At 40.5% G+C, this 12,504-nt stretch overlaps 9 protein-coding genes across 9 annotated transcripts; 3 read left to right on the top strand and 6 right to left on the bottom strand. All coding sequences in view use genetic code 12, as the record gives it.

Annotated features, from left to right (window-relative positions):
* Positions 1-8: 8 nt before the first annotated feature.
* Positions 9-1,874, bottom strand: CPAR2_406900 (putative asparagine synthase; the record flags this gene model as incomplete). The annotated part of the gene is made up of 1 exon (XM_036811630.1): positions 9-1,874. The coding sequence occupies one exon, from the start codon at positions 1,872-1,874 to the stop codon at positions 9-11; it is 1,866 nt and encodes a 621-aa protein (XP_036668048.1).
* Positions 1,875-1,962: 88 nt separating this feature from the next.
* On the bottom strand, positions 1,963-2,994 carry CPAR2_406890 (uncharacterized protein; the record flags this gene model as incomplete). The annotated part of the gene is made up of 1 exon (XM_036811629.1): positions 1,963-2,994. The coding sequence occupies one exon, from the start codon at positions 2,992-2,994 to the stop codon at positions 1,963-1,965; it is 1,032 nt and encodes a 343-aa protein (XP_036668047.1).
* A 298-nt stretch (positions 2,995-3,292) lies between these two features.
* CPAR2_406880 (uncharacterized protein) lies at positions 3,293-4,030 on the top strand (the record flags this gene model as incomplete). The annotated part of the gene is made up of 1 exon (XM_036811628.1): positions 3,293-4,030. One exon carries the CDS (start codon positions 3,293-3,295, stop codon positions 4,028-4,030), a length of 738 nt encoding a protein of 245 aa, XP_036668046.1.
* A 133-nt stretch (positions 4,031-4,163) lies between these two features.
* Positions 4,164-4,796, bottom strand: YPT72 (Rab family GTPase; the record flags this gene model as incomplete). The annotated part of the gene is made up of 1 exon (XM_036811627.1): positions 4,164-4,796. The coding sequence occupies one exon, from the start codon at positions 4,794-4,796 to the stop codon at positions 4,164-4,166; it is 633 nt and encodes a 210-aa protein (XP_036668045.1).
* Positions 4,797-5,333: 537 nt separating this feature from the next.
* On the bottom strand, positions 5,334-6,671 carry CPAR2_406860 (uncharacterized protein; the record flags this gene model as incomplete). Its single annotated transcript, XM_036811626.1, has 1 exon — positions 5,334-6,671. The coding sequence occupies one exon, from the start codon at positions 6,669-6,671 to the stop codon at positions 5,334-5,336; it is 1,338 nt and encodes a 445-aa protein (XP_036668044.1).
* A 152-nt stretch (positions 6,672-6,823) lies between these two features.
* Positions 6,824-7,756, bottom strand: CPAR2_406850 (aldo/keto reductase family protein; the record flags this gene model as incomplete). Its single annotated transcript, XM_036811625.1, has 1 exon — positions 6,824-7,756. One exon carries the CDS (start codon positions 7,754-7,756, stop codon positions 6,824-6,826), a length of 933 nt encoding a protein of 310 aa, XP_036668043.1.
* Positions 7,757-7,951: 195 nt separating this feature from the next.
* Positions 7,952-9,340, bottom strand: CPAR2_406840 (S8 family peptidase; the record flags this gene model as incomplete). Its single annotated transcript, XM_036811624.1, has 1 exon — positions 7,952-9,340. One exon carries the CDS (start codon positions 9,338-9,340, stop codon positions 7,952-7,954), a length of 1,389 nt encoding a protein of 462 aa, XP_036668042.1.
* A 451-nt stretch (positions 9,341-9,791) lies between these two features.
* CPAR2_406830 (uncharacterized protein) lies at positions 9,792-10,388 on the top strand (the record flags this gene model as incomplete). Its single annotated transcript, XM_036811622.1, has 1 exon — positions 9,792-10,388. One exon carries the CDS (start codon positions 9,792-9,794, stop codon positions 10,386-10,388), a length of 597 nt encoding a protein of 198 aa, XP_036668041.1.
* A 327-nt stretch (positions 10,389-10,715) lies between these two features.
* On the top strand, positions 10,716-11,321 carry CPAR2_406820 (uncharacterized protein; the record flags this gene model as incomplete). The annotated part of the gene is made up of 1 exon (XM_036811621.1): positions 10,716-11,321. One exon carries the CDS (start codon positions 10,716-10,718, stop codon positions 11,319-11,321), a length of 606 nt encoding a protein of 201 aa, XP_036668040.1.
* Positions 11,322-12,504: the final 1,183 nt, after the last annotated feature.

The raw sequence follows: 12,504 nt of genomic DNA, 5'->3' as shown, positions 1-12,504 counted from the left end.
TACCTTTACTACAAGCTATCGGTACCTTTAGCTTTACTTTGTCCAAGTTCCAACTTGGCACTCTTTGCTCCAAATTGAATTGCTCGTTTCAACTCATGTGAAACCCAGGGCATTCCAAGTAGTTCAGCCAAACGACGTAGTATATACTTCCTGGTGGGGATAACTATATCATTCCCACGTTTATTCTTTCCCATTTTGTATCTTAGTTTAAGTTGTGGATGCACACTTGATACGACCCAACTGATAAATGACTCATCCAAGTATGGGTAACGCAATTCTTTACCCCAACAACTCATGACCCTATCATCTCTACCAAGGTTTCGCTCATGAATGACTCTAATGTCATGATTCAATGACTGTTGTAGCTCCTCATAAGATTTTGGCGTGATGGTGTTGAACAATCCTTCGTGTCGCGAATACCCAGCAAATAATTCATCTGCTCCGAGCCCACTAAACAACACCTTTGCCAGAGAGGTATAATGTGGGGTGTATTCCGTGCATGCCTCCGGGTTTTGGCTGTATGTTTCCCATTTTATATCAAAGTTTGTCAACCTTTTCCGCGAAGTCAATTGTGGCATTGTAGACGATGCAAAATAAAAGGCAATGGCTATGGACAAGTCCATTTCTGTGTTACAAGGATACATTAATTCCCGTACACGCTGTTTGTGCATAAGCCAATGTCTATAGTCCACATTGATCTCCACCAAGTTAATTTTCAAATCTGGGTACATCTTGCACAAATGAAACCATGACTTAATAGCAAGTTTCCTATCTGGACTCATTTCTGGTGTTTGTCCCGTACGTGGATTTTCAAATCCAACAGTTAAAAGATCAATCGATGAGTCGATTTTGGCCATCTCGCAAACGAGTCTCGCGAGAATAGTGCAATCTAACCCACCACTGAACAAAACTGCCAAGGAACTGTCATTTGGATTTTCAAGAGGGTGAATAGTGTCATAACGTATTTTTGTCACTTTTAGCAATCTAGAGTATAGTTCACAAAGCACTTGTTCCTCGTCAACGGTAGAAGGCTGAAATCCAGGTAATTGAAGTAACTCCAATCTTTCAATTTCATTGGTCTCCAAGTCGAACACATAAATTTCATTTCGACACTCCTGAAACCCCAATACAGAGTTTGAGCTTACAATGATCCCGTCCCTATCTCTTTTGTAACAAAGCGAGCGTTTACCAATTGGATCACGACCAAAATATATTTTATTCTCCAACAAGTCAATAACAGTTATGGCCCACTCTCCATTTAATTGTCTCAAAGTAGTCAATATGGTATCACGTCTATTGGCCCCTAAATTCGAATGTAGCATTCGCATTATAAACAGGGTGTCATTCGTTTCCAAGCATTCTTGGTTGTACAATTCACCATTGAATTGTAACACGAATTCATCTCCAAAGACTGGCTGCTTGGTGAATGGTTGACGGAGCGAGAGAATGGAGGTGAATAGTTGAATATATTTACCACCTTGTTCAAACTGCGTATAGTTTAAATAGTTTGGCCCTCGATTGGAAACGGTATACATTAAGTCATCAAAATCAAATTCCCTCATTGGTATTTCATTTTCTTTCCCTATGGCATCAATCTCACATTGGATAGCGGAAGCTTGTTGCTCCTTGTTTAATGCAGATATTTTGACATTATTTTTCACTTTAGTTAGCTGATTAACGAGAGAACGCAACTCATCCAAATTGTTCAATTTCTTCTGCTGTTGTTGAGTCAACTCCTCCACTTGGGAACCTTTTTGCAAAAACCTTTCAATAACTTGAGGATCTTTAGTCTCCCATTCTGATCTGCCACCATTGGCATCGATCCATCTTGGTTTGATGATACTACTTGTAGCTCGTAAAAGAATACCACACATGGAGATTTTGAAATGGGAATAAAAAAAAAAAAATTCTTGCCTAGAGAAGCCACCGCTTTTGGGCTGCGAAATATATAGCTATCTACTTTCAAACGATCTCCGTTCTTGATCCATTGTTGACATCAATCAAGGTGATCTTATTTGGTGTGGTTTCCAAATTGAGCAGTTTCACTAATAAACTCACCTGGTTGGAGATGTCAAAGGACATGTTCATTACTGGATGGATCCACAACGTGATTTGAGTGAGATAACCTTTTCTGGTGTACGTGAACCCGCAAACATTGATCTTGATGGCATTATTGGGTACTTTGTTCAAGATTGAGTTTTTGCAACACGTCATAAACATTTTCAATCCCACTTCGGCCGAAGCTTTGCCAAGCTTAAGCTTCACCAAGTAGCCATTCTTGAACAGATTGTGGGTAGGAACCAAAATGCTTCTCATTATGTACACCTTTTCGTAGCAAAATTTCTTAAAGAAGTCGACAAAGTCCATTTTGCACTCTATACTATCGCCTATAATTTTTTCACCATCTACTCCAACTCTCCACACATTCCACGAATGATAGGTTGCTTCTTCAAAATGATCAAACTGGTTGAATGTAACTAATTGTGAATGAAGAAGTTCGGGCTCCTCTATGTCCTTCCTGTATAAGGGCTCGCCTGAATACGTTGCAAATACGATAGGAATGCTATCATCCTCTTCTAAGTATTTGATTACCGATGACACGTTACCTTTCAATAGGTCAACAGATTCAGTTGAAAGCAAATCATGATGCTCAGATTCGCTTGAGCCTAATGTGTTTGGTGGTAATGGTGATTTGTGATGTGATGCTCTCGAAAATAACCTACTGCTTTTTGAAACAGACAGCTTCACTTCATTCTCTGGAGTTTTGTCAATGGATTTATTACCCGGTGGTTGAGTAATCTCTCCTGCGCTTTTGTAAAGCCAGCCTTTCCGTTTCGGTACATTTTTGTCAGCATTTTCCTTAAAAGGTTTTGGTTCAGGTATCGAGATCGATCGCGGTTTTCTCAATCTGAAAGTCCAGCTAGATTTTTTAGATACGCCCTTCTGGTCTGGGGCAGGAGGTGGAAGGGTGGAAGATACTTTGCTTTGTATCATTTGGTGGTATGTGTAGTTTTTGATAATTTGGTTGCAAAGTTTGGAAAAAAATATTATATACCTATATGAAAAATAGTCAGGGGAAATAAGTGGATTTAATGATACCTGATTCTTAGGCACTGGGAAATATGTGAGCTAATTTTCTACAGCTGGCCTATACCGAAAGCCTTCCCTTGCCAAGGACTCTACGAATAATACCACCAACGCCCTTTAAGTTCTTCAGTGCTATGCATCTGAGCACAAAAATAAAAATTGTAAACATGAAATTTTGGTCTTCACTCGTCAACATCAGAAAGATATGGCAGATATATTGGATAGAGGGGCCAAACTCTTTGATGGCCCGGAAAGAGATTACAACCATGCCACCGACTCCCAGTACCAGAACTTACGCTCCAAAGCCGATGAGTTCTATAAGAAAAGAAACCACTTGAGCCAACAATCACAACTGGCATACAAGACAGGAGATAAACAACGTGCTCATGAACTAAGCGAGCAGCTGAAACAGGCTCTTCAACAGGCAGAATACTATAGTGAACAAGCTGCTGAGTATGTCTTTCGTGAAAATAACACTGACTCTGCTGCCGATGAGATTGATTTACATGGATTGTATGTGAAAGAAGCCAAGTGGATCGTGCAAAGACGCATTGAGCAAGCCGTTAGAACCAATCAAAGCCATTTAAAAGTTATTGTGGGGAAAGGGAATCATTCTGCTAATGGCATTTCCAAGTTGAAGCCAGCTATAGCCGAGTTATGCGAGGAGAGTAATTTAAAACATTACATTGACCCAAAGAATACAGGGGTGTTGGTGATTGATTTGAACAACGCTAGCTCGGCGCAACTTCCCAGTTCATGGGGACAAAGTCCAATTACCCAGCCACAGCAGGCGTATCATGGAAACAATCAACCACATTACTCTAACCAACACCATGGTGGTCAAACTCACTACCAACAGCAAAATAACCAAGATATCAAGACAGGAAATCAATTTGTCGATCTACTTATCAAAGGCCTTTGCATGTGTCTTAACAAAAAATAGAGTTGATATATCACGCAAGGGAAATTGAAGTCGGATATCTCTTCCACAATCAACAATGACTGAGCACAATTTACTAATCCCCCTACTCTTTTTTTTAGATGTGTTGAAATAGAATTGTACATTAGAAGCATACTTAGCAAGCACAAGAACTTGAATCAGACTCCAAGTGAATATTAATTGCATCATTGTAGTCATCATTTACATCATTAGCCGAATTGAGCTCCTCCTGTTGCAAAGCCATCTTTGCAACAACCTCAAACGCACTTTCGACATTAACACCATCTTTTGCACTTGTCTCAAATACTGGATGATTCAATCCTCCCAACTGATTATGAGTTATATTGTGTAATTTCTTTTGCAAACTTGGAATCTTTTTTGAGTCATCAACATCAATCTTGTTACCAATTATGATGAATGGGAAATCTTGAGGGTTCGATACATTCAGTTGCACCAAAAATTCATCTTTCCAACTAGTCAAATTGTTTAAAGACTTTTCATTGGTAACATCAAAACATAACACGCAACAATCTGCACCTCTGTAAAAAGCAACACCTAAACTTTGGAACCTTTCTTGACCAGCAGTGTCCCAAATTTGCAACGTCACCTTTTTGCCCCCGTCCAATGTTATCTCCTTTGTTAGAAAATCAGCTCCAATGGTGGCTTTATACTGTTGGGAGAATTTATTGTTGACAAACTGGTGCATGAGGGAAGTTTTCCCAACGCCAGAATCGCCAACAACTATTACTTTCAATAGCTTGGGTGACATGTATGTTAATGATTGCTGGTTATACTTCTTGGTGGGGATACGAAGACTGCAATGCTTGAACTTGCAGTGAGAATGCCTGCTCTTCTAAAGTGGAATCTGTTAGTACGTTTCTAATATGAGAATATTTTGAAGCAATTATTAACGTACTTGTTTATCTAAGGATATCCGTTGATGAAACGTAACCTTTTCTGTTGATAGTTTTTCTCTTTAACCTAAATTGAATATTGGTGCAATTCGCGACCATGCGCACTTGCAAATTTACACGACCGAGATAAGCTTTTGACATTTACACATCTAATCTATTGACAAGTTCCTTTATTAGTAACGCTATTTCCACATTTCAAGTAAGTGATAAAAGATGAAGCAGCGCGGGATAACCAACAAAGCTACAGCATACATGGAAGCGCACAATCATTGGGGAACGAAGGCTCGAATCTCGCAGTTGTGTTGAATATTCATTCAAAAACGAATGAAAATTCAGTAGACGATCTGTTGAAAGAACTGAACAAAATTTTGATTATGGATCCTGCACCTGACTCAGTTTTCGTCATCATTTAGCTCTTGTTCTTCCTTCTCGAGGTGCTGTTGTTGCTCCGCATTCTCTTTTCTTACATCTCCCCCTTCAAGATCCTCAAATTCGTCACCACCTTCGTACTCCATAGGGTCAAACTCAGATCTCACTCTATCCATATCCTTCAACTCATCCGTCGTGGGTTCTCTCAACCTAAATTGAATTGCATCGTATGTTCTTTCTTTGATGAATTTATTGATTTCGGAATTGGTCGACGCCCTATGTTTTCTTAGTTCTATTTTCCCATTGATTGGCGAGTAATGGGCAACTTTCCTCCTTTTTGTTGCTTGCTCATCCGGGACAAACTTGACTGCAAGTTCTTGGCGTGAGTTGGTGTATCCTTGATAATGCATATCGTAGTTTTTGACAAACTTGTAATTGTACTCAGAAATGCTTCCATCTAACCCTTCTGTTGCGTTGGATGGATTCTCCGGAGACGTTGAGTGTAAGCTCTCGTGAAGCTTCGTAACTTGTTCCTCGTTATCCACTTCAAACATCGAAATCCACTCGCCGTCTTGTGAGTTAATCGGTTTAAAAATGGTAGACTCAAGCTTTTGTCTTTGGAACGTGTCATTGAACTTCGCCCCCTGACGTCTTTTCAACGCATCCAATTCCCTCTTGATGGATGCACTTCCCAAGAATCTCAAATTCATAAACATATTGTCCATCATGGAGGTGTCAGGCAACAACGGCCATGCATCAACTGCCTTGACATTTCTTTTCCTTGGATGTTTCAAACTCGACAAATTATTTAATGAGTTATTGGCGGCAGTGAAACTGTCCTCCACTGCCTTTAACTGATGTTCCGCATCCAAGCTATGCTCTTCACTATTTTTCAACTTCTCATGAACTTTGTTCTCTTCAGTGTGCGTGCTAGTCGACTTTGGCAATGACTGATCCGAAATGTACTCAGTTCTTCTTAAAAATGATACAGACTGGTCTGATCTCTTGATATTGCCAATACCGGCATCTCTTAATAATGCCCTGTCTTTCGGATGCAAAGCAGTGTATTTATTCTTTGCTTGTCCGATGCTACTGGCATCGCCATGGTCCAAGAACCCCACGTTATCAATCAAGTTCAACTCTAGTCCTAATTGGTCATCTATCCTCTCAAGAAGATTGCGAAAGTTTTCCTTACGAAACAACGATGATAATAATTGATCTCCTTCAGTTTGGGAAGAGATAGGTGTTGTCGTATTGTAGTTGATAAGTTTTGGGTTTGATGGTGGAGGGGGTAGACTGTTGGTGTACCTGATTTTGGCAATGTAATCTTGTCTCACGGGCTTACTGGATCGCAGTGACATGCTTGGTGGGGGTGCAATGGTAATCGTGGTGGTGTGTGGATTGTGCTGAAGTTTAATTTTTCATTCCTTCGATTTTGCGAAAATGGGTGCGATATAAAATGTATACGCTTGGTTATTTAACTCTAAAAAAGTCTATACATACATGGGCTTACTTACTCATCCTTATACAATGTTGGATCAATCCCGCCCCAAGTGAGTACAACTTTAGATTCTGGCTTGTCCAAAACCTTCAAAATTTCGGAGTTCAAACCAAGCATTCCATCACCACCATCACTTCCTTTTGAATCTGGTAATAAATCCAAGTTATCCTTGGCTCTCTTTGGGCTCTCAGTTTTTACCAAAACAATGAATCCTTGCAAATACGACCATTTTAACAAAATTTCCGCAGGCGATAAGTTATACCTTTGGCTGAGCTCCAATAATTCAGGATCATCGAGTCTCCTTCCCCGAGTAAGTGGCGAGTACGCTTCAGCTAGAATCTCATGTTTGTCTAGGTATTCTCTGAGCCCGACTCTAGGCAACCAAGGATGCAACTCAAGTTGGTTGATTACCGGTTTGACTTTGAAGCCTTCCCAATGGAACAACTCCTCCAAATGTGCAATACCGTAGTTAGAAACTCCAATCGATTTTACGCTCAATACTCCGTTATTAGGTTCGAGTACATACTCCTGTAATGCTTTGTAAGTACCCAAGCGTTCTTTGGTAGATGTTTTTGGTGAGTGAATCAAAATCAAATCAACATAATCAATAAACTCTTTGGTGTCGTCACTGATTTGTTGCACCGCCTTTTGCGTATTCTCGTAGCCTTGATTTTCGTTTGCAATTTTGGTGGTGAACCAAATATCTTTCCTTTGGACATTGGGGTGATCTTGAAGGAACCTCGCAACACCTTGTGCCACTTCACGTTGATTCTTGTAGGCAATTGCGGTGTCGATGTGCCTATAGCCGGCGTCTAAAGCATCATAGACAAGTGTGGCTGCTTTTTCAACAGAAATTAAATACGTTCCAAACCCAGCAATAGGAATGTGCTGACCGTTATTCAACTCGGAAGTTGAGAACTTATGAAGACTGCGCTGATGGGTCATTATCTATAGTCCGCTGTAAATGGCGAACAAGAGACAATATGAAACGTCGAACGACTTTGAAATTGTAGTTGTACCTCACAAACAACAAAATTAATTAGATTACGTAATCAGCACAACTTGCAACCCCATAGAGACTTCTACAGCAATGAATATGCAAAATCAAACCACCGCAAAGTTCTACAACAAAGAATAGGTCTAAATATTCCAAAAGTCGGTCAAGTTGCCGCCAGCTCCGTTGTAAGCCAAAATATTCGGAGTTGTGGCGTCCAACCCTGTCAAAACACCTTTAATACCATACTTGATCAACTTCGTCTTCAATGCGGCAGGCTCGATCAATCCAGTAAAGTATTCCGAGCTTTGTTCCGGTTGCAATGATAAAAAGTAACTCAACAATCCAGCAATATGAGGACTAGCCATGGAAGTGCCTGACATCTCGGCCGAATCGGAGTAGATGAAAGTACTTTCGATAGCCTCTCCTGGTGCAAACACATCAACACATTGTCCCCAGTTTGAAAACGAGGCTTTTGCGTCTCCGATATTAGATGCACCAACGGTGATAGGACCAACCGCTCTGGCAGGTGAGTATTGACAAGCATCAGCATCGTCATTACCAGCAGCTACAGCAACATGCAATCCCGCCTTAACAGCAGCGTTCACTGCCAAATCCAAAGCTTCTGAAACTCCTCCTCCAATAGACATGTTTACTACTGAACCTTTGAAACCAGCTTTTCTACTCTTGACATCCTCTTGATGTCTGTTGACGACATACTCAACTCCTTTGATGATATCTGATGTTGTACCTGAACCTAATAAATTCATAACGCCAACTGCAACCAAGTCAACCTGTTTAGCAATTCCGTATGTCTTTGCTCCAATTATTCCCGCACAGTGTGTTCCATGCCCGTGACCGTCAATCTTGATCTTTGGGAACGCAATAGCATCACCCCATTGAGCGCGACCTTCAAATTCTTCATGTTCCACTTTGATACCTGTATCAATAACGTAGGCAGTCACGCCCTTGCCACCGTCGTTGTCATAGAAATACTTTCTCTCTTCTTCATTCTCGCGATGACTAACTCGTGAAATACCCCATGGAGCATCTTTTTGGATGTCGAATTCATTAGTTTTGAAAATAGCATCCTGCTCAACCAACTTGACATGAGGGTCGTTTTTGATTTTTGAAATAACATCAGCGGTAAAGAACCCGGTGAAACCCCTAAAGAATCCCTCAACATTAAAGAATTCTAGCTTTTTCAACACTTGAACCTCTTTTGGCGCCGCGTCAACAATGGTCAACATATTGTTGTACTCCACCTGCAACCACTGTGTGTACTGTTCTACTTGGCTTTGGGACAAGTCTTCATTGAAGATAACTATATAATGGTGGGGAACTACCTTGTTGAGGTTGATCAAGTTTGCTTTATATTCCTCAAATGTGGGATCTGCTGGCGCAATTTGCTGGTGGTACTTGCCTGGCAAAAGCTTGTTCATAGTTTCCAAGACAGCGCCATAACCCGGGAACAAGAACCCGCAAGCGAGGGTGACAATAAAGGTAAACGATGCAACTATTGATGTCGGTTGCATGGTCAAATATAGGTATGTGTGTGGCAAAAGAACAAAGGTAGACAAAGGAAGACAAAAAGAAAGGGGGGAACGAGACTTTATCTATTGGGTTTTGGGGTTGTGGTTCAGTCGCACCTCGTGCGGCTTAGCTTCCCGAAACAAGGAGATACACAAGTAAAGCCATGGAGCACCTTTCCCAGGACAAGCGGTTTGGGGTTGTCTTTTGCCATTGGTTATTCATCAATGCAAGTCACTGCATTTATAGACATATTGCAATGCATTGTTTTATCAAGAATATGAAAGCAATTGAAAGTGGAAAAGGTACCGGTGGTTCCACTATTTTTTTAAGAATCGATGTATGTCTGTTAAGAAATTTGAGTTACCACAGCAATATAAATAGCAAAATACCAAAATTAAATTGTTCATCTTCAATTGTACTTCTTTTTCCTCTTCCTCTTCTTCATCCACAACCATGGTTAAAGTTGCTATTATCATTTACTCATTATATCATCATGTCTACGATTTAGCATTGGCTGAAAAAGCTGGTGTTGAATCTGCAGGTGGGGAAGCCGATATCTACCAAGTCGCTGAAACATTGCCTGATGTTGCGTTAGAGAAAATGCATGCACCACCTAAGCCAGATATCCCCGTTGCCACAGCTGACACTTTGTTAAAGTATGATGCCTTCTTATTTGGTATTCCTACAAGATTTGGAAACTTCCCCAATCAATGGAAGAACTTTTGGGATCGCACTGGAGGTATCTGGCTGAAGCAGGAGTTGAGATACAAGTACGCTGGTGTGTTTGTGTCTACTGGTACCCCGGGAGGTGGGCAAGAAGCAACAGTTATCAATTCGCTCAGTACTTTGACCCACCATGGTATTATTTATGTTCCTTTTGGGTACGGTTACGCTGATATGACCAATTTGGAGGAAGTTCATGGTGGATCACCTTGGGGTGCCGGTACTTTTGCGGGATCAGACGGATCACGTAAGGTGACAGAGTTAGAGAAAGGGTTTGCCAAACAACAAGGCCATGACTTTTACAAAGTTATTTCTAAAGCCTTATAAAAGTGTGTATTCGGCGTATAAATAGAGGAGTCTGGATTCGTATTGAATAGAATTAAATGTAGAGCTCTATCGCTTCCAAAGAAAGGGTTCTGTAAAATGAGGCTGTTTTGTACTTTCTAAGAAGTGTGAATTTATGAGATTGCGAATTATTAATTATTTACTAAGCCATTTATGTTGCAATTATTAAATGTTGCAGTGTTGCATTTTTGTGTAACTCCAGCAAAACAGCAAAGAAATGTAAAAGGCATGTTTGAACATACGTTGTATAAATAGGACAGAGTTTGCAAATCAATTTTCAGAGATACATTATTCACGAACTACCACACAATGTCCAAACCCAGAGTTGCTGTTATATTATATTCGTTATACCACCATGTTTACACATTAGCTGAATCTGCCAAGATTGGTGTAGAATCGGCAGGTGCCAAAGCAGACATGTTTCAAGTTAAAGAAACATTGTCTCCAGAGATTCTAAAATTGGTTCATGCTAAACCAAAGTTGGATTTGCCTATCGCTGATAACAAGACTTTGACAGAGTATGACGCCTTCTTGTTGGGTGTGCCAACAAGGTATGGAAATATGCCTGCGCAATGGAAACTGTTTTGGGATGGAACTGGGTCTTTATGGGCATCTGGAGCATTAAGAGGCAAACACGCTGGTGTATTTGTTAGTACTGGAACCCCAGGTGGTGGACAAGAAACGACAGTCATCAACACTTTGAGCACATTGGCCCACCATGGAATTATTTATGTCCCATTTGGCTATGGATTCGAAGGTCAAACCAATTTGGAAGAGGTTCATGGGGGATCACCTTGGGGTGCGGGTACTTTTGCTGGCGCCGATGGGCTGAGACAAGTTACTCAATTAGAAAAAGACTTTGCCAAGCAACAAGGTCATGATTTTATCAAGATGATTACCAAGTGGAAACAATAAGAGAGTAACTGTGTAGTGATACGAAAGTGATAGATGTTGGTTTTAGATGAATTGTTTGTACAGTGTTATCCAATGGATAAGCCTTAGTTAAATAACCCTAAGAAAAGCTTTGCTAATTGATGTAAATTAAAAGACTCTGTCGATGTAACTATCTCTACTGTACCGGCTTTGTCGAGAATGATTATTTTGAATTGGGCCGAATGAAAGCTGGATTTTGGTCGACTCTGTTTTCGTCTTTGGGCACAATTTCAGGGATGGTATCTTGAAAGGAAAATTGAGCTACTCTTTGGGTCAATGAAGCTTAACACATTAACGGATTCCGATATTATTTTGGGTGGGTCAATCTTCAAACCATTCAAAAATTTGGCGGATAGCTTTCAATTCTATATTGGTACAATGACTGGATGGAGAGAAGAGGCACGAAATTTATGGCTGCTCAGTTTATCTCCGCCCTCGGAGGCTCTTTCCGATATTGTAGTTGCTAAGTTGCATGTCTTCAACGCGACCCATATAAGCGTATTAGACGGTTAAAAACTACAACGATGCTATATAAATAGTCAAAATTCCCTGTCTTAAACTGTGTTTAGTTTTCTTTAGCAAATTCCTTGCTTATCTGGAAAAATCAAATCAAAAGTCATTATGTCTAGACGTATTGATACTCACGCCCATGTCGTCCCTCCATTTTACAAGGAATGGTTAGAAAAGAAAGGAATCAGTGCAGGTGACTTGCCCATACCTGAGTGGTCTGAAGAAACATGCCTTGAACAAAACCAAAGAAATGGGGTTGAAACTTCTATCTTGTCAGTTTCTACACCTGGTGTGTATTTGGAAAACAATAACAATGAGGCCAAAGATATGGCCCGTAAAGTTAACGGATTTTGTTTCAATGTGGTGAAAAAGAATCCTAAAAATTTCGGATACTTTGCCACTTTGTTGTTGCCCGATGTTGAAAACTCGATAGCTGAAGCAAAATATGTCTTGAACCACTTGAAGGCTGATGGTGTTATCTTATTGACGAATGTTGGAATCACCTACCTTGGTGAACCTGAGCAAGAACCTTTAATGGAGATGTTGAACGAAAAGAAAGCTGTTGTTTTTATACACCCTTCACACTTGCCCGCTAAAGCCGTTGATTGAATCCCTCCATTTGTTGTTGACTTTTTATTATGCACAGTGAGAGCAG

Source organism: Candida parapsilosis, contig 006372, assembly GCF_000182765.1.
Source record: "Candida parapsilosis strain CDC317 annotated contig 006372".
Lineage (NCBI taxonomy): Eukaryota > Fungi > Ascomycota > Pichiomycetes > Serinales > Debaryomycetaceae > Lodderomyces > Lodderomyces parapsilosis.
This window is presented reverse-complemented; position numbering and strand designations above follow the sequence as displayed.